Below are 19,545 nucleotides of genomic sequence, written 5' to 3'. Positions count from 1 at the left end.
CCGGAGAAGAAAGAACTCAGAGGGAATCTCATCAATGCAGGTACAAACTGAAACACAGCAAGTTCTTTCTGACCATCAGGAATCACTTCTTCACTGTGTGAGTGATGGTGCACTGGTGCCGGCGTCACAGAGAGGATTTTGCATATCCCACCTTGGAGATTTTCAAAAGCCACTCGAATGTGGTCCTGGGCAAGCAGCTCTAGGTGTCTTTGCCCAAGTGAAGAGGTTGGCCCAGATGGCTTCCAGAGGTCTCCTTCCATCTCCAACCAGTTTGTAATTCTGTGATGTATTTGTTACAACATACTATCCATGCATATTCATATTTTCAGTTACTTTTTTTCTGGATCTTTTTTGCACATCCTCAGAAAACATCAGGCAATTAGGGCAGACATAAACAATCTTCATTCCTAAGTTTGATCAGCACCCATGTGCAAACAGCAAAGCACTGAAGCTCAGAGAGGGACTGTAAACCTTTAGCATTCTATTATCCCTGGTGTTTTAGAGTATTGCTCAATGTAAAATCAGTTCACAGGGAAACGCCTGTCCAAGAACTCACTGCCCATGTTACTAATTTCCAACAATAGCAATTATTGGACAATACCAATTTTTGACACAATTCTTACGTCTGCACAGAATCCAAGGTACAGCTAGTGAGAATTTGTTCACTGTAGTGCAAATCACTGCAGAATGGAAAACTTCAACTGCTTGCGGCTACAACAATAATTTAAACCAGTAATACCTGCGCCAGGATTTCATACCATAAGCAAAAATGCAATTTTTCAAATGCCTCCCCTAAAAACATGAGTCCTGTGGAACACGACATCTGCATCCCATCCTATTTTTATATTATACCACGCCACAAGCAGACCAAACTATCCGGCTGAAGGCTTCAGCTTAAATGCTATTATACTAGCATCAGTTACCTTTTCTATTTAAGAACACACAGAAAAATGCTGATTCAAAAATGGTACCAATTTTTAATTAATCAAAAAGAACTTTATCCAACTTAGAAATAATCTGAGAAAATACTATTGAAAACAGAGGAGTACCACCTGTTTTGACTTCATCCCTTCTGACCCTCTACATAAAGTCAGGGTTTCTAACACTGCCTAATTCTTTGTCCAGGCTGCTATTGTGCAAACCACTCACTTTATATGGACAAAGAAATCACTGGTAGAATACAGGAAAAGAAAAAAGCATACTACTGATTCTCAATATAATTTACGCTTTGATTATATTCTTTTTCATTATAATCTTATACTGTCCTCCACTTCAACAATACTCAGCTGGGTAATACTATCACTGCAGCAACGAATAAGCAGCGAGAGCAGAACCACATTGAATTATTCAGTAATTGAGAACTGGAAGTCTCGTATCAACTTTTATCAGCTGACAATAAGTAAAAAAAAAAAAAACAGTTTCTGGGCATACGGCTTTGTTCTGTATTCTGCAATTGGAGATTACTAGGATTTACTATTGTTTAGATACTTCCTTACCATTCAGCAACACTGCAAAGATAATACACAGAAAAATCCTACGCTTAAACTGCTGAAAAGCTTAATTCAGATGTTCCATTTAGAACAATAACAAAAAACTACACAGCAGTTACTCTCAACCTCTCAGAAACAAAACCAACCTTATCCTTGCATTCTCACTTGAGGAACTAAAAGCAGAGACAATTAAGAGCCCTTTATCAAGTACAGACTGAACCACTGCTAAAGAATAGTTATTTAAGCAATATAAAGGAGGAGAAAAGCAGTTCAGAGAACATACAGCAAGCATCAGCTTTGGACGGGGCTGTTCTTCATTCAGCACTGGTTCATGTTACGAATAGCCCACCCACTGATGTAAGTACAGCTGCTGACAGATAAGCCAATTCACAGCTAACCCTTCTGTGGCCAACGAAAACTTCCCACCAGCCTGCCTGTTAATCAAAGTCTTCCTGCACATGGATTAGCGATGTCACTTACCAAAAAGCCATGAGTCAATTGAGGACCTGCCATTTTGCAGACATACCTATGTACATTGCTCTTTAAACCGTGTGTAGGTTGTTTGCAGAATCTGAAAACTACTCACCTCTGCATTCCTTTCCTCCTACAGCACTAGACAGGGAACTCTGGCAATGGCATCTGCAGAGTGCCCACTAATAGCCTGCTCCAGGAAAAGCCTAACATTCTCCAGAAAGCAGCTCCAAGATGACTCAGTGTAACACAGTGCATGCAAGCAGTTTCCTCATTTTCCTCGTAAGGTTAGAACAACAAAAACAAAACGGCACTTGATCCCTGAGAGGCTCTATGGAACCCTGTGAGCTCTGATGCTGTTGTTTCACACACCTAGAAGTCAGAAACTCTCAACTGCTAAAGGAATATTATGTGCAGAGTATCTTCTTCAGGCTTCAAATCAATCTAAAACATATCTCACTGTATTACACGTGCTGAAGCCTAGGAAGACCTTGCTAAACAGCCTCTTCTGCTGGCCATGCTGGAGTTCCTCCAGAGTAACTCCACTGAGGTTGGTGGAACCACACCATTAATATTTGATCTGTGGTCCAAAGAAAGCCATACTTTATAGACAGGAAATAGATGCTGATCCCTCCAGAAATTAAGGCTAAGTGGTTTATGTCATATACCTTAACACCAAACTGCATGCAACAGAAAGCTAGCACTGTGCATACCTCACTCCTGACAGCCACATGCTGCAAGATGCCACAGTGGCCCCACGCAAAACGTTCCCCAGCAAACATGACAAAGAACAGTCACAAAAACACGAGCACACTCAGTCATGGTAGAGGGGAAACGATGAGGAACAATACTTGAAGATCTCACTTAAATAAAGCATTCAAAGCGTTCCATGAAATTTGCGTCCCCTAGGAAGATATTTTAAGAATGCTAGAAATAAAAAGACTGAAGAGAAGCTGTGGAAATTTGGACATGGTGATTTAAGGCTCCACTTTCCGCTTCCATGACTTTACCCAGAATATCCCAACAGCACAGAAATCTTTCTCAGTCGCAGAAATTACACTTAGAAAATGCTTTATTATTTTGCCTGACTCTTACCAGGTAATCAGATAGCATTTATGCTTCCCTTTATATTGCATATACTTTAAGGGCAGTACTTTCATCACCTTCAAGACACTAATGCTACAAGATGCTAAATACTAATACGTTAAGACGCTAATGCTAGCTTAATGCAGCTTTATAACACGTCCCTAGAGATATTTACAACTACCCCTTCTAATAAAACAAGCAGGTGAAGCGGGGCTGAAGTAGAATAAGGTACCTGTAAGCCTCACCTCCCTTGACCTACCCAAAACCCACAGTGATCTGAGCCTAAGCCTGTCCTATGCATACTCAACAAACCATTCAGAAGGCAAAACAGAGTCATGTAACTAAGCATCTCCAGCATTCAGAGACTTCGGTTGCTCAGACATTATCAGCGAATCCCAATGCAAATCTCTTTGCTATGTCAAAACTTGACCCTCACAACAACGTGGGTTATTTAAGAGAATGGCTGATGGGATCTCCTAGTTAAGGAGAACATCTTACACCTGCTTGCAGTTTATGCAACCATTGTCAGCACACAACTTCAGCAGTCTGCAAAGCGAAATTCTATGCAAAGTGAACTAACTTACTGAGGGTTCAACTGTGAAAAGACAGAATTACTTTTCCCGCATTCTTTTTGCAGGAACATCTTACAAAAAAGACAGACAAGGTAAGAAAAAGATTCAGCTACAGCACATTGGGATGCACAGCAAGTTAAACAATACATTGGTGTCACCCCATTTTTTCTCACCAAAAAACCCTTAAACATGAAGAATATTTAAATGTACACTCTTATCATACATATTCTACAAAAGAATTTAATAAGGACATTGAAAAACTTCCTCCCAAGTCTATACGGGATTCCCTTGACCGGTTACTATTTTCTTTTAAACACAAAAGCAGGGGGACTGTCCACATTTCACCATCTTTTTTCTAACCCAAGCAAATGTGCTTAACATGCCAGAACTTTACCCACAAGTAGTTCACCATCATGAACGTGTGTCTTTATATCCAACGTATCTTCATTTCAGTGCCCAGAAAACTGTAATTAGGTCAACAAGAAACGTGACCAGGAGATTCCACAGAACAGATCTTGATGTAGACCATGCTGTCATCTCTTCTCAGTGGAAGAACAGAAACAGCTCAGAGCAGGCAAGTGAAAGTGATCAGAGGTGGTGACTTGAGGTTGGCCGATGTTAAGGAGAGATTCATGACACTAGGACTATTTAATTTAAAAGCAAAAGCACATGAAGATTAGGGATTGGGATTTCCAGCCTGCACAGGGAAAAAGGTCACATTAGGATGTGCAGGTTTGTCTTCATTCTCCTGCAAAGCCAACAAGCAGCTGCCAGATGATGTGTTTTCTCTCCCTTACAGGATTTCTCTCCTTTTCTTCCCCTCTTTTCCAAACTTAATCACTACACAGCACCACTTTCCACAGTACGCTCAGCAAGAGGACAGCAATGCTCTGTAATACTAGCAAAAGCAGACAGATGAAATGCAGCAGTCTTGGATGGAATGATGCAGAAGAGATGAGACAGTGGAATCATGGAAGGGAAAAATAAAGCATAGAAAATATGCTTGAAATTCGAACAAAAATAGCAACAGACAGGATGAAACAACAGAGTCACTGTAATGAGTAAACTTTAGGAGCAGAAACTACATTTACACAGGGAAAGCTTGAAGAATAATGCACACGGTTGCTGCCACACCAGAACACGTGAACTGTTTTTAATATTAGCATCAACCTCTATTTTCCTAAGCCTGATAATGCTAAAAAATTATCCCAGTAACTGGAACTATGACAGCTGAAGTAAAGCTGTCCACTTGGTTTAATTAAGCTAGCATTTTAAAAAGTAAGACTGCCTGGCAAGTTTTCCCTCCATAGACAAGATAAGATACAACTTACTAAGTGCTGATTTTTTCCTGATTTAAAAGTGCCCCTAAAGGGCTAGATTTCTGAAGGGCTTCCACCATCACATGAAACTCACACAGGCATACTCTGGCTCACACATTGAACTCTGTGCTCCTGGGCTCTTACTCTGTTTGTCTTCTTGACTTTTACTAAAGCAAGGTATATTCTTCCCCCTCCCCTTCCTTCCTCTCATTTAAACAAACAATAATTACCAAGGTAGCCTTTTTCAGATGATGACTTTATCTCAAATAATGTTGCTAGTGTTGGCTTTGCCATCATGTTATCCCCATAATTTGGGTAATAACTCTGAAAACATTTAGCAGGACATACTTATCACATAGTACCTGCAATATTATACACACTTTGCATGCAAGGCACTGATATATAACGCAGCTCCAGCCACACTGCCAAGCTTTGCATTCTGTATCACAGCTGAGCCAGGACAAATGACCCCAAGGGACCAGGGGGATATCCTGTACCATGCAACACTCTGCTCAGCAGTAAAACTGGGGAGCAGGGCAGGGACCCATCACTGCTCTAGGACAGGTTGGGCATTGGTTGGCAGGTGGCAAGCAACTGCTGTTTGCATCACTTGTTTTTTTTCCTTTGGTTTTGGGACTCTCCCCCTTCTCCTCAACTTTCTTTTTCTTTCTTTCTTGTAACACTGCCTTTATCTCAACCCAAGAGTTCTCCGGTTTTCTCCCTACCGATTCTCTCCCTCCCATAAAGCTGAAGGGGAACAAGGGGAACGCAACTGTGTGGGGCTCACCTGCCTGCCAGGGTTAAGCACAACCGGGACAAAGTTCACTCTGTTCAGTGCATGAGAATGAGCCACTTCCATCTTGCCATCTTGCCTGTAACCTGTACATACTTCTCTACCTTTGCAAAAACAGTAACTGCGGAACAGGGCTTGCACAAAGCCATACTCAAAACAGCAAAACTCTTGGCATGTCTTTGCTACTGATGAGCTATAGACAAATCACCAATTGTGATGCTTTCTGTGGGGCACTGCTGCATGAAATCTTGCCTTGTCTACAGGATGGGTAAGCGCAGATGATTCTCCCTGTTCACCCGATCCGGAAGTCCGACGTCTTTCTGCTGTAACAAGTTAGGTCCTCCTGCTCTACAACACAATGGTTCTCCCCTTCTCGTGCTGGTACTGTTTATCAGTTCACGTGCCCAGATGCTACACGACAAGCTCTACATTGCTAAGCATGTACGGAGCAAACATGTAAAAACAGAGCTCCTTCCTCACGATTTCAAGGCCCGCGCGCCTGCCTCTGCCCGCCAGCGCCGTGCCAGTCGGGGCCGCCAGCCGCCCCCTCCCCGGCCCCACGGCCACCTGCAGACGGCCCGCAGCTCGGCCGCCGTCTCCGCCGCGCAGCCCAACTCCACCGCCACCTCCTTCTCCGCTGCCGGCCAGAGGGCGCGGGGCTTCAGCCGCTGCCGCCAGCCACGGCCCAGGGCAGCCGGGCGGAAGGCGCGGGCGGGCAGCTCCCCCCACCGCACCCTCGGCGCCGGCCTCGGGGCGACGCGCTGCCGGGGCAACCACCAGCGGTCGCGGTGGAAACGCGTCACCGCCAGCCGCCGAGCGGGTCGCTGCCAGGAGAGGGGGGCGGTGCGGCTGAGGGGGTGCGGTTCGCTGGCTGTCATCCTGCTCCACTGATGTCTTTTTTTTTTCTTGTAGAATCACAGAATCACCACAGCTGGAAAAGACCTTCAAGATCATCGAATCCAACCGTCTTTCCGTGCCAGCAGGTGGTTTGCAGAAGCAGAGGGTGAAGGTGAGACCAGAAACGCTTGTCAAGAGAGGTGAGGTCTGTGGAAGCTCCATGGAGAGGCAGGATGCCAAGAGCAAGGTGCTCATAGCGCTTACCTAAGGCTTTTGCAAGGGAGAATGGTTAAGAGTAATAACAATGCAATACGCACAAGATGCGCTGCCCTGTGATATAAGAGTTTGTTTTGCTTCATTTATCAATTACAGGATGCTTTAAAGGTATTGTGCCTTACCCAGTTATATTTAGACTTAAACTGTGTTTAAGTTCTTTCTTTCATTAGCTCTCATCTGCCTCTTAATTGCACTTATTATTCCTCATTATGGAAGTTTTGCTAAGCTTCAGTTCATTTTTCCTGTACTTATTGACACTGTTTCCTTTTTCAGCTACGCCCTCTGCTTTCTTCATCTGCCTCATTGTGCGTCATGACACTCCCCAGCTCTGGAAGAAGCTGTTGATTTAGGTCCGCTGCCCTCACTTCCTGTTGTATCCTCCCCAAAACCTGTTTGTCCCATCAGCAGTTCTTATTCCAGTTTCCAAAGCCACACCTGCCTTTTTATTTGTTTGTTGTAATCTCCTTTGAAGGGTACATTCTGTTTATGTTATGAACTTGACTTTTCCCCTTTGTGCACTTGCAACACTACCTGAAATTTGAAAACAGCCCCTCACTTATCTGTTGTAGCCACAGATTAGAGTAGGCTACCTTGATATAAATGCAGTATTGGCATAAACATTTAGGAGCAACTTGGGCCAAGAATAGTAGGATTAAATCTTACTCTGCCAGAAAACTGGGATGTGTAATGTTCATAGAAATACACTGGCATCAAAAACCTTCCTTGGAAGGCCAAACACATTGAACAACGTGAAAATCAGTGGGCTGGGTTTTGTCTTAAGACCACATGAAAACAACACTACAGAATGCTTCAACACAAGTGTGGTTGCTGTTGACCACAGAGCTATCACAGAGGTCTGTGCTGCCGAAGAGTGTGGTTTGGAAGCACTTTTGAAATATTTCGACACTAAAGCACACAGCATGAGAAACAAACAAGAGGAGCAAGAAGCCTTGGCTCGATCCCAGAGCTACAATGTCATGGGCATGTGTGAAACAATGTGGGAAGAGTCCTGTGACTGGTGTGTCACAATGCTGGTTTCTGGGCCTGGGACAGGCAGGACAGGTGGGGCAAGGGGTGACTGTGTGCGAGGGAGGACTGTGCTGCACAGAGTTTGCAATTGCCTATGATGTGGTTGAGAGCCTCTGGGTAAAGATTAAGGAACCAGCAATTAACCAAATGTTATGGTGGGAGTCTGCTATAGGCCAACGCCAACCAGCCAGAAGGATGGCACCAATAAGTTATATTTTAAGGAACTGAGAGATACATCTTGATTGTCCACCCTTGTCCTTATGGGTAACCAACTTGCCAGATGTTAAATGGGAATACTTGATGGTAACTTCCCGGTACAGGAACTGAGACAGCTGACTAGGATGTGTTGCTTGTAAACAGAGAGGGTCCTGTGGATAAAGTGGCAATTGGAGGCCAACTTGGTCCTAGCGACCATGATGTACTCGACATTAGAATCATTGGTGATAGGAGTAAGTGCCACAAAAACTTCAGTGCTAGGTATGGGGAAAGCAGGCTTTACACTGCTCAGGACACTAGTTGGCAAGATCCCATGGGAAACTGATTTGGAGGGCATTGGGGTCTGTCAGTGCTGGTCATGTTTTAATTACCACTTCTTAAGGGCACAGGAACAGGCAATTCCAAAATGTCAGAACTCACGCAAGCAGGGCAGAAGGCTGACTTGGCTTCCCATGGAGCAGGGATCTTCTCCTTGAGCTCAGGTGGAAAAGAAAGTATAACCGCTGGAAGTGAGGTCAGGCAACATTAGAGGACTTCAAAGATACTATTTGCCATTGTAGGGAGAAAAAATCATGCAGCCAAAGCTCAATTAGAGTTGAAGCTGGCTGTGTTGTGGGGAACAACAAAAATGACTTTTAAAAGTATGTTAACAACAAAAGAATGACCAGAGTTAAAATTAGTCAGATTCTTGATGAGGACAGTCACCTCACAAGTAGGAACATAGACAAAACAGAGACATTTAATGCATCTTCACCACCATCTGTTGTTGGTCACAGCAAACATGGGTTCACAAGTGAAAAGTCCTGTTTAACCAGCTTAATTTCTTTTTATTACAAAGTCGCCCAGCTAGTTGACCAGGGGAAGCCAGCTGATGTAATCTTTTTGTATTTTGGCAAAGATTTCTGTACCGTTTCCCACAATATCCATCTGGACAAAATGTCCAGCATACAGCCAGACAAAAACATAACATGATGGGTCAACAATTGGCTAATGGATTGGGCTTAGAGGGTTAATAGTAAATGAAGTTACATCCCTAATGGAGTTCTGCAGGGCCATTTCTCTTTAATGTTTGTGTAAATTACTTGGACACAGGACTTAAAGGCACACTAAGTAAGCTTGCAGAGAACATTAAACTAGGAGGAGCTGCTGACTACCTTGAGGGTAGAAGGGCCATGCGGAGAGATCTTGACAAATTACAGAGCAGAACAATCACCAACCACATAAATTTCAACAAGAGCAAGTGATGGATTCTGCACCAATGATAGGGCAAAAACCTGTATGTACTGATGTCATGGTTTTGTGATACTTGTCGGTATTCCACATCATAACATCATGTAAACCACTGGCAGTTAAAGAGTTAATTCCTTGGTTACTGCAAACTGCCTTTTTTGGTGTGTGGCCCTCCAAGGGGGAGGGGAGGAGATGCACTCCCCAGGGGTCTTTGCCTGGAGGGAGGTGGTGAAGCCACCTGGGAGAGGCAGGGTCTGTTCCTTCCTGCCCTGCGGAGAAAGCACATGGTCCTCCTGCAGTTTGCTGTGTAAGACTCTCAGCTTGTAAACTCTCTGTTCTGATTTTAGTGGCTTCAATTTTGATATATTTAGTAAAATTAGTTGTTCTTCCTCAGATTGGTGCCACTGTTTTGTTTTAGACCCGCCTACGAGTCCTCTGCCTTTCCCCTCTTCCCTTTGTTTTCCCCAGGGTGTAGGTCCGCGGCTTCCCTGCTGCTTTAGCCACCAGACTGCTCGGGGCTGGCCCCCACCCGCCAACAATTTTTTTTTTCTTTTCTCTCTTCTTTTCTTTTTTTCCAGGCCTGTCCCCCTTGTCACGGACACAGATCCTTAGATAATACCGTGACAACTGAGCCCCATGGAAGGAGACCTGGGGGTTTAAGTTGACAGCAAGTAGAATTTGAGTCAGCAGCGTGCCCTGGCAGTCGAAAGGGCCAGCCATTTGGGGTACAGCAGGCCCAGCTTGGGGAATGGCAAGGAGCTGTCAGAGCAGGGTCATGCTGGGAGTTAGGTTCTTCACCTTACGGTGGTCAGGCACTGGAACAGGCTCCCCAGGTCAGTGGTCACAGCCAAGCTCCCAAAGTTCAAGAAGCATCTGGACAATGGAAAACACTCTCAGAAGCATGGTTTGATTTTTGGGTCATCCTGTGTGGAACCAGGAGTTGGACCCAATAGTCCTCGTGGGTCCCTTATAACTTGGGATTTTCTACAATTGCATGATTCATACTTCTTGGAATGATTCCTAGGGCACTTCAGTTAGATGTATGAATTTCATTCACTACATCTCTTCCCTTTCCCTCTGATAGGCTGGGTTTGGGATTTATTTATTATTATTTAAAATTAAAAACAAAGTATGTACACATCAAGCAGGAAGACTGGGTAAGTATGAGCTCAAGGAGTAGCAGAAAATTCTGAACTTATTATATGTTTTTTCTTTCATTCCCCAACTTTAATACTAAGAAGTCACATATTTATAAAGCAATTTCACTCAATCCAAATCCTCTTACAAGCAAACAGACCTACTTATTTTTACAGACTTCAACTAATCTGCTCTTTTTATCTGTGGCACAAGGCACGTGTCCATTTGAAGGTTTCCAATGGGTAGTTACATTTCCCTGCTGGAGAAACCTTAATAATTCAGTGTTAAAGAAATTAAGGATTCATGGAGAATTCAAGCAGTAAAAATTCAGGAAGGTGTGAACCTGAATTCCTTAAAATGGGAAGTGCTGAAACTCAAAGAGCATTGAAGGACTCTCAGATGAGAAGTGGAGATACTATACAGAAAGGCTGGAAAACAAGCTAGTAAAAACAACTGGGAAAAAAGCAAATTAAAAGTAAAAGCAATTGGGAAAGTATGACCTAATTGCTATCACGGAAACTTGGTGGGATGAATCCCTTGATTGGAACACTCTGACAGGGCTACAGGCTTTTCAGAAGGGATAGACAGGGTAGGAGGGGTGGGGGAGTTGCCCTCTATGTTAGGAAGTGAATAGATTGTTAAGATCCGTGTCTGAGTAACAGCCATGACCAGGTTGAGAGCTTGTGGGTTAAAATCAAGGATTAGTCCAGTAAAGGGCATCTCATGGTTGGGGTCTGTTACAGGCCACCTGACTAGGGGGAGCCTGTTGACGAGGCCTTCTTGCTTCAGCTGCAGAAATTGTCGCACTCGCAGACTCTTGTCCTGATGGGGGATTTCAACCACCCAGATATCTGCTGGGATAGCGGCATGGTGGGTGGCAGACAGTCCAGCAGATTCCTGGAGTCTGTTGAGGATAACTTCCTTGTCCAGGTATTAGAGGGGCGGACCCGAGGGGAAGCCTTACTGGACCTGGTGCTCACCAGTGTGGAGGAGAGCATTAGAGGGATTAAGATTGGAGGCAGCCTGGGCTGTAATGACCATGCCCTGGTGGAGTTTGTGATCTTGAAGAATGCAGGCTTGGCAAAAAGCAGTCAGGACCCTGAACTTCAGGAGAGCTCTCAAGCTTCTCTGAGCTTCTGGCTGCTCAAGGAACTGCTGGATAGGATCCCCTGGAAAACTGTCCTTAAGGACATGGGTACAGAACAGAGCTGGCAGCTCTTTAAGGACACCCTTCTGAGAGCTCAGTGGCTCTCCATCCCCCAGCAGAAGAAGTCGAGCAGGGGAGGCAGGCAACCAACATGGCTGAGCAAGGACCTGCAGCTTAAACTGAGGGAAAAGAGAGAAATGTACAGGAAGTGGAAGTAGGATTGTGTAGCCTGGGAGGAATACAGGGCTGTTGTCCACGTTTGTAGAGATAGGATTAGGAAAGCCAAGGCACAGATGGAGCCAAACTTGGCGAGGGATGTGAAAGATAACAAGAAGGGGTTCTACAGGTACATAGGCAGGAGGAGTCAGGTCAAGGAGAGTGTTCGCCCTCTGATAAAAGGTAATGGGGAGTTGGCTTCCTCAGACATAGAAAAAGCTGAGGTACTCAGTGAGTGCTTTGCGTCAGTCTTCACTGGTGGTCAGGCTTCCCATGTCTGGCCAGGACCCTGAACCTCTTAGGATCAGTGGTCTTCAGCATCTTTATCAATAGATGATGGCATCGAGTGCACCCTCAGCAAGTTTGCAGATGACACCAAGCTGAGTGGTGCAGTCGATACAGTGGAGGGAAGGGAAGCCATGCAGAGGGACCTGGACATGCTGGAGAAGTGGGCCCATGTGAACCTAATGAGGCTGAACAAGGCCAAATGCAAGGTGCTGCACTTGGGCTGTATAAATAGCTGGGTATTTATACAGACTGGGGGAAGAACTCCTTGAGAGCAGCCCTGCAGAGAAGGGCTTTGGGGTCCTGGTGGATGAGAAGCTGGAGATGAGCCAGCAGTGTGCGCTGGCAGCCTGGAAGGCCAACAATGTTCTAGGCTGCATTAATAGAGTTGTGCTAATCAACATTCTATTAAACTGTAGAAAACAGTTTCTGCTGATCTGATTTTTTTTTTTTTCTGATCCAACAGTTCCTCAAATACATAAATGTTTGTGATAGCTGATTATATTCTGTATCCATACTTGATGTAGGCTTTATCAACATCATGGTTATTGTTATGAAAGTGTAGTTTTATGACTTAACCATAGGTCAGATTTTATTTTTTAAGAGAAAAAGATTTGGAAAAATACCATCTTAACCAAACATGTACCACCATTATTGATATTCACCAGCTCATATTAACTAATTGGATGATAAATATCTTCAAGAAATGTTTTGTGGATAGAGTGTCTAAAGGATGGAAATAATTGTAGGAGCTTGTTTCTGAGTTTTTGAAAGTTTATTTTTGACAGCAACTAATTTGTATATTGAGAAGATAGTTTATTCCTGTGATAAAATTTATACCTTAATAGGTATGATGGAGTCTTGCATCTGATACAGCATCCAAAATTCTAACGCAGAGACAAGTTAACTTTAAGGAGTGCTGTCCGCAAGTCATCTGCTTTCTGTGTCTCTATCAAACAGTGTATCAATTCAGAGAGCTTGGGAAAAAAAAAGTTAAATTTTCTGAAATTATTACAGATTACAACATTAGCAACATGTAAACTAGTGTACATTTCCTTTTCATAAAACACAAAGTGTAACCCTAAGATTCTCAGATTTTTCAAAGACCTTTATGTTAAAGAGAGTGCTGCAAAGGGTGATATGATGCTGATGAGACAGAGAGCGCACCAAACTCCATCATATCATGCTCTGCTGAGAGGATCTGCCTTCTGATCCTGGCACTTCTTAACAGGCCTTTTAAGTATTTTATAGTGTCCACTGGGAGAAAAAACTCATCTTTGAGTGGTGATTCCAAATGGACTTGCATAGCTTCCTCCATGAATCCATAAGCTTGTGATTTTCCATGCCAATTAATCTATTAGTCTACCCAAAGCGGCTGGGAAAAAAAACAAAAAACAAAAAACCATGGAGTGTTTTTTTACACTTTGTGGTTGAGAAACCACAAGCATCAAAAGAAGCACTGAAAAACTCTCAGATTTTGTTCAATTGACTTTGACGAAAGTGTGGCCTCACCTTTGGCTTTCTCTGGAATCTAGGCTAAATTCCATATTCCAGTCACCATCATCGTATCATTCTATAGTCCAAGTTACAGGAGAGATTACCTCACTTTATCTTTTTATGATGTGACATGAAAGCAGTATTCCACTTCATTAGTAAAAATGTCACCTGCATGAGTCAAATAGACTGTTTATGCAGACAAGCAAGCTAATTTGCAGTTTATATCTCCAGAATAGGATAAAAGCACACTCTGATGTCTTCAGAACAAAATGCAGGGTAACCTCTTTCAGCCTGGACTTCCCATTTCATCACCAATGGAATAATATTCCATCTTCTAAATAAAGCCTGGCTGTCGGTGACAAGAGTGACAAGAAAAATACACATTTCTTATTCTGTAGGCATGATTAAGGCAGGAACACTACACTGAGAAACTGGAAGCACATTCTCTAAACAAATCTGTTGAATGCCACTGATGATAATTACTAGTGATTATTCACCAACTGCTAATGCAGTCTAGATTTAGATATTCCAAAACAGGGAAAGACTGGCAGTTTTTCACATGAGCACATGCTCAGGCTAAATTTTTAGTTTTTGATGTCTAACAATAAATCCCAGCAAGAAAAAAGCTGGTATTTACTAGCTGAAATCTGTTCTAAGTTTCATACAGTTATAGATTTACTTTAAAGACGTATAACATTGCTGCTTGAAAATAAATTAATCTCTAGGAAGCAGAGGAAGAAGTGTCACCTAAAGCCTGTTAAAATAAAGGATGACAGATGAAAGATTAAATCATCTTTCCACTAGAAAAGCATTAGACTAGGTCAAAGGAAAAAGGGAAGTTGTTATAATTCATTTCACCCTGGAAACTATCCTGCATGAGATTTATTGGATCAGATCTTTTGTGAGACCAGATGGTGCAGCTGGAGAATGATGACAAGCTTTCAAGCACACAGAGCATTCATTAACTGACAACAAAGATGTAGCAAATGTACAGCTAACTGCAGAACAATAGTGCATGTGTGCAGTAGATCTGTCAAACCTCTTTTGAAAAAGACTGCTTAATTCTCTCTTCCATAGTCATCTCTTTAGGGTTTTTAGGCATTCACCTAGATCTTATAAACTGATTTTCCAGTGCTGAAAGAAATGAGCATTATTCAGGATCTGAAATGGCAATTCATATAAACTGTTGGAAAATGGATTTTCTTCTTGTCTGTTTTGCTGCTGTTGTTGAGGTTTTTTTGTCCAGAACAAAAAGATGATCACACTCACTGTATGACCAGATCAGCAGTAGAGTCAATGAAAGGAAGAGAGGAGAAATGCTTAATAAGGGACACTGTAGTATTGGATGACTCGAAGTCCTTAAGAGTTGAATAAAAGATTCAGGGAGAGTTTTCTCTGTGCCTCTCCTTTCACTAATCATACAAGTAGATTTTGTAGGTGTAATAGGAAGTTTTGAGAATTTAATTGCTGTGTTGAAAATTTATTTCATTTTCTAATAAGATTACAAACTTATATGATATTTAAACGCATGTGATTCTCTGAAACTAATACAATTTAGGTAATATCTGTTAACGTTGTGCTAATCGACATTCTATTAAACTATAGAAAACAGTTTCTGCTGATCTGATTTTTTTAGAATTACGCTGTATAATGGGATTCACTGCTTAAGCTGCACAGTATGAAGAGGAGCGTGACTGCACATGGTTTTGCCCTCAGAGAACAATTCTCATTTGGCCTTCAAAATACTGATCTCCCTGGATGAATGATTGTTGTCTGTTCTGTGGATCCCAGACTGTCTGCTCCCTCAGCGAGTGGCAACACGTCCTCTGCACAGCAACTGGCTGAGCCTGGTTCTCTGTCACGAGACTCCTTACCTAATGATGCTCTCCACATCCTCCTCTAAGCCTCTGGACAATTCGGTACAGTGGGGAAAGAAACGATGAAACCACTCCTGTCTTGTCATTTGACTCCCTGTGCTCTCCTTTGATTCCTGTAATGAAACAAAATCCCTAGAGAGTAGCTCCATGGAAATGGACCTGGGGGTTCTTGTTGATAGCAAGTTGAATCTGAGTCAGCAATGTGTCTTGGCAGCCAAAAGAGCCAGCCCTTTGGGGTACAGCAGGCCCAGCACTGCCAGCCAGTCAGGGGAAGGGATTATCCCACTGTGCTCTGGGTTGGTGCAGCCTCACCTCAAGCACTATGTGCAGTTTTGGTCACCACAATGTAAGAAGGACGTACAAGTGTTATAGAGCATCCAAGGTAGGGCAGCAAAGATGGCGAAGGGTCTAAAGGGCAAGATGTATGAGGAGTGGCTGAATTCCCTTGGTGTGTTGCACTTAGAGCAGAGGAGGCTGAGGGGCGGCCTCATGGCAGCTACAGCTCCTCAGAGGGAGTGGAGGGGCAGCACTGAGCTTTGCTCTCTGGTGACAGTGACAGAGCCCAAGGGAATGGCATGGAGCTGCATCAGGGAGGGTCATGCTGTGTGTTATGAGAAGGTTCTTCACTTTATGGTGGTCAGGCACTGGAACAGGCTCCCTTGTGAGCAAAGGGAAAAAGAAACCTTTTTTTTTCACGTTCAAAATACATTTGAATATGTTCAGGGCTCTACTTCTGCTTTCCTCCCACCTGTCCAGACAATATTCTCTGTACTAGAGCTGCTTCATCTCAGATGAATACTCAAATATAATTTCAAGTGAGAGAATATGGCTAATTCTGGTGGGTGAAAAACTGAACATGTGCCAGCAGTGTGCTCTTGCAGCTCAGAAGGCCAGTGGTATCCTGGGCTCCATGAGAAGAGGGGTGGCCAGCAGGGAGAGGGAAGTGATTGTCCCTCTTTACTCTGCCTTCGTGAGGCCCCATCTGGAGTACTGCATCCAGGTGTAGGACCCCAGCACAAGAAAGACAGGGAGCTGTTAGAGAGGATCCAGAGGAGGGCCACCAAGATGATAAGAAGGCTGGAGAACCTCTCCTACAAAGACAGGTTGAGGGAACTGGGCTTGTTTGGCTTGGAGAAGAGAAAGCTCCAGGGAGACCTCACTGTGGCCTCCTAGTACTTGAAGGGAGTGTATAAACAGGCAGGGGAACAATTGTTTGCATGGGTTGATAGTGACAGGACAAGGGGGAATGGTTTCAAACTAAGACAGGTTTAGAGGTTTACGTTGGATATTAGGAGGAAGTTTTTCACACAGAGGGTGGTGATGCACTGGAACAGGTTGCCCAAGGAGGCTGTGGATGCCCCGTCCCTGGAGGCATTCAAGGCCAGGTTGGATGGGGCCCTGGGCAGGCTGGTCTCGTATTAGATGTGAAGGTTGGTGGCCCTGCCTGTGGCAGGGCGGTTGAGAGCTTGATGATCATGGAGGTCCCTTTCAACCCAAGCCATTCTACGATTCTATGATTCTCTCATTACCTTCTGACTGACCCTATTCATGTTTATTTTTTGATATCAAGAAGAATATCTCTAACACACAAGATGGGCAACCACCTAAATGAGAGTTGCACATCACAATTTGTAAAGTGAAAGATGGAGATTCATATACCTGCATTATTTCGGGATTAGCAGGGAACTGAGGACTGTGTTTTCACATCCTGGATGGTTTGTCTTTGGTTTTGAGGGATACTTGGATATTTTTCTCTTCCTCAACCATATCTAAATGACCTCATACTGACACTGAATTTCCCTTACAAAAAATTTATCAAGGGTGGTGCAGGTTTTTTTTGTTGTTGTTTTTGTTTGATTGATAGATTTTCTTTGGTTTATACTTGTTTCCTTTCTCTCCCGAAGCCCACATCTTGAAGAATCACCCTTTCAAATTAAATATCATTGGTCATGGGACCAAGCTGGCTGGAGTTCAAGAAGCATTTGAGCAACACGCTCAGACAAAGAGTTTGAATGTGGTCCTATGAGGAGTCAGGAGTTAGACTTGACAATCTTTGTGGTTTCCCTTCAACTCAGGATACTCAATGAGTCTATGAAAAGAACTTTGTCCTACAGAAAAGCTCAGGTGGTGTCTCCATGTCTTAGTTTGACAGTGCATGGTGTGATTCCTACAAAGTAAACAAATTGGTATTATCTCAGATGTTTATGGTACCTGGACACAGATTCAAGTGCTATAGTTGCTGCCTGGGATACAAGTGAATCTTTTTAAACTCCTGCAGGTTTCTGCTTACCACTAATGCTACTGCTATGGCTTGTCTCAAGAAGGGTAAGACTGTGGATCAAACAGGACTGTTACTGTGGTTTTCCTCACTTCCCAGCCTGCAGCCCCCAGTCAGAGTTATAAACCAAGACTAATCTGAAGATAACTCCATTGGCTTTTGTAGATTGAGCTGCTAGTATACAGACCTCTTATAGATAGGCTGTGTATAGGGAATTATGAAGTCAAAGGAGGTAAAGCAAATGTTTATTAGAGTACCAATCCCAATGACACCCTGCTGATGCAAGGCAGTGCTGTTATCCCCCATTACAGGACTGTAGCATGGAAAGATGGCAGCTAACACAATGTCATCCAGCTGTTGTATACCAGAGTAGGCAGCAGAACTAGTTATTCGAGCTTCAGAGTAGTTTTTTAACAACTACTGTCTTGCTCTTCCTATCTATTTATCTTTTTGTATGTGACTGCCTTCCACTGCTCTATCTTATTTTCCATGACTGATGACCTTATCTATTGGCTCAAGAATGTCATCATGTGTACCATGACAATGAATCTATTCCACCTTTATAGGAAAATTTCAAAACCTGAACCTCCAGTCCTTACCTGTACTAAGTAAAAGAAGCCATAAGACACACCGTTGTTAAGTTTCAACTTGATGCATCTATAATTTATTTTAAATGAAAATTATCCAATCCAAAATATTTTATTTTAAGGACTATCATCATATGCTTTTCTGTCAAGTAATTCTTGTTTCAGTGGTAAATAGGAAACTCACAAAAAAATGTCTAGCTTCTCAACATGACCTATTGTGTCTCACAGCCATCTGTATTTACAGTAACGGATCGCCCACGTGCATTAGCTTTAAAAAAGTTGTTTTTTTTTTCTCTTTCAGTCTCCATCTATGCAATCTCTGAGTGTCTACCTCTAGATATGTGTTTACACATTTTCACTGTAGTGTGTAAGCAATTTAGCAGTTTTCTGAGATAGTGCTTCAAATCTGCTGTTGCATTGTTGGTAGTTGAAAAGATTACTATTTCATTGTTGTCAGTAGTAAGGGAGCATTTATTTCCTGGCTCAAACCCTTCCTGATCTTCTAGCAGTGTTTTCATATTCAGACGACCAGTACATCTTCAATAACTAGTCAAAATATAAATAAAGAAAGAAAAACTGAATTTCCCAAACACATGGGGGTATCAGAAATAACTTAGTTTGCCATTTGGAAACTCTCAGTTTTGCCATGTTACCTGACTTCAGGCTGCCAGAAAATTGTCTTTCTGACAAAATCTGGGGCCAGAAGTAGCCACAACATTTATTTTGCATCCCAGTAATACTTCTTCTAGACTGCATATATATTTGTGAAGGTGATTAGCGCAAAAGACTTAAACTCCAAAGTTTCCCATAAATATCATTGTTGAACAACACAATTAAGAATGAGCTAGGACTAGATAGTTTTCATAAGACATTATTAAAGAACGCACTTGTATTTCAAGTAACAAAAAGTAAAGCACAGCTGTTCTTACTACTTTGTAATCTTGGGAGAATAAAATCATCTTATGTATATCTGTGTTCAGAACATATACAATGCCTGTGTCTAACAAAGGTAAAATGACTCAACATGGGGGGAAGTTCTGCAGTTGTTGCAAAGATGAAGAAATCTCTGCATATTCTTGCATAATAGAAGTGAAGTCAGCTTGCAATTTCTGAAGCAGTCTGATTGTTCTGCACTCCTGTTCATGGCACAACCATTTGTATTGCCAGAAAACTGAGAACGTGAATTGGTGCTGTAATGGAAG

The 19,545-nt window shown here is 42.9% G+C and overlaps 1 protein-coding gene and 1 long non-coding RNA gene across 17 annotated transcripts in view; one reads left to right on the top strand and one right to left on the bottom strand.

Annotated features, from left to right (window-relative positions):
- The window catches only part of SNAPC3 (small nuclear RNA activating complex polypeptide 3), a 49,116-nt gene extending 42,479 nt beyond the window's left edge, over positions 1 to 6,637 (bottom strand). For 8 of the 16 annotated variants that reach the window (XR_002433155.1, XR_002433154.1, XR_002433153.1 and 5 more), the window contains exon 1: positions 6,299 to 6,637. Coding sequence is in view for 5 of the 16 variants with exons in the window: in XM_021379597.1 (XP_021235272.1) it covers positions 6,299 to 6,609 (311 nt within the window). In the remaining 11 variants the exon portion in view is untranslated. The other 8 variants (XR_002433158.1, XR_002433160.1, XR_002433159.1 and 5 more) reach the window with 7 other exon arrangements.
- LOC110389347 lies at positions 6,601 to 7,519 on the top strand. The gene is made up of 2 exons (XR_002433164.1): positions 6,601 to 6,740; positions 7,118 to 7,519. It is a non-coding gene; the product is annotated as an uncharacterized LOC110389347 (long non-coding RNA).

The sequence above is a fragment of the Numida meleagris genome, chromosome Z, assembly GCF_002078875.1.
Source record: "Numida meleagris isolate 19003 breed g44 Domestic line chromosome Z, NumMel1.0, whole genome shotgun sequence".
NCBI lineage: Eukaryota > Metazoa > Chordata > Aves > Galliformes > Numididae > Numida > Numida meleagris.
Note: the sequence above shows the minus strand (reverse complement) of the source record. Positions and strands in the feature narration are given on the sequence as shown.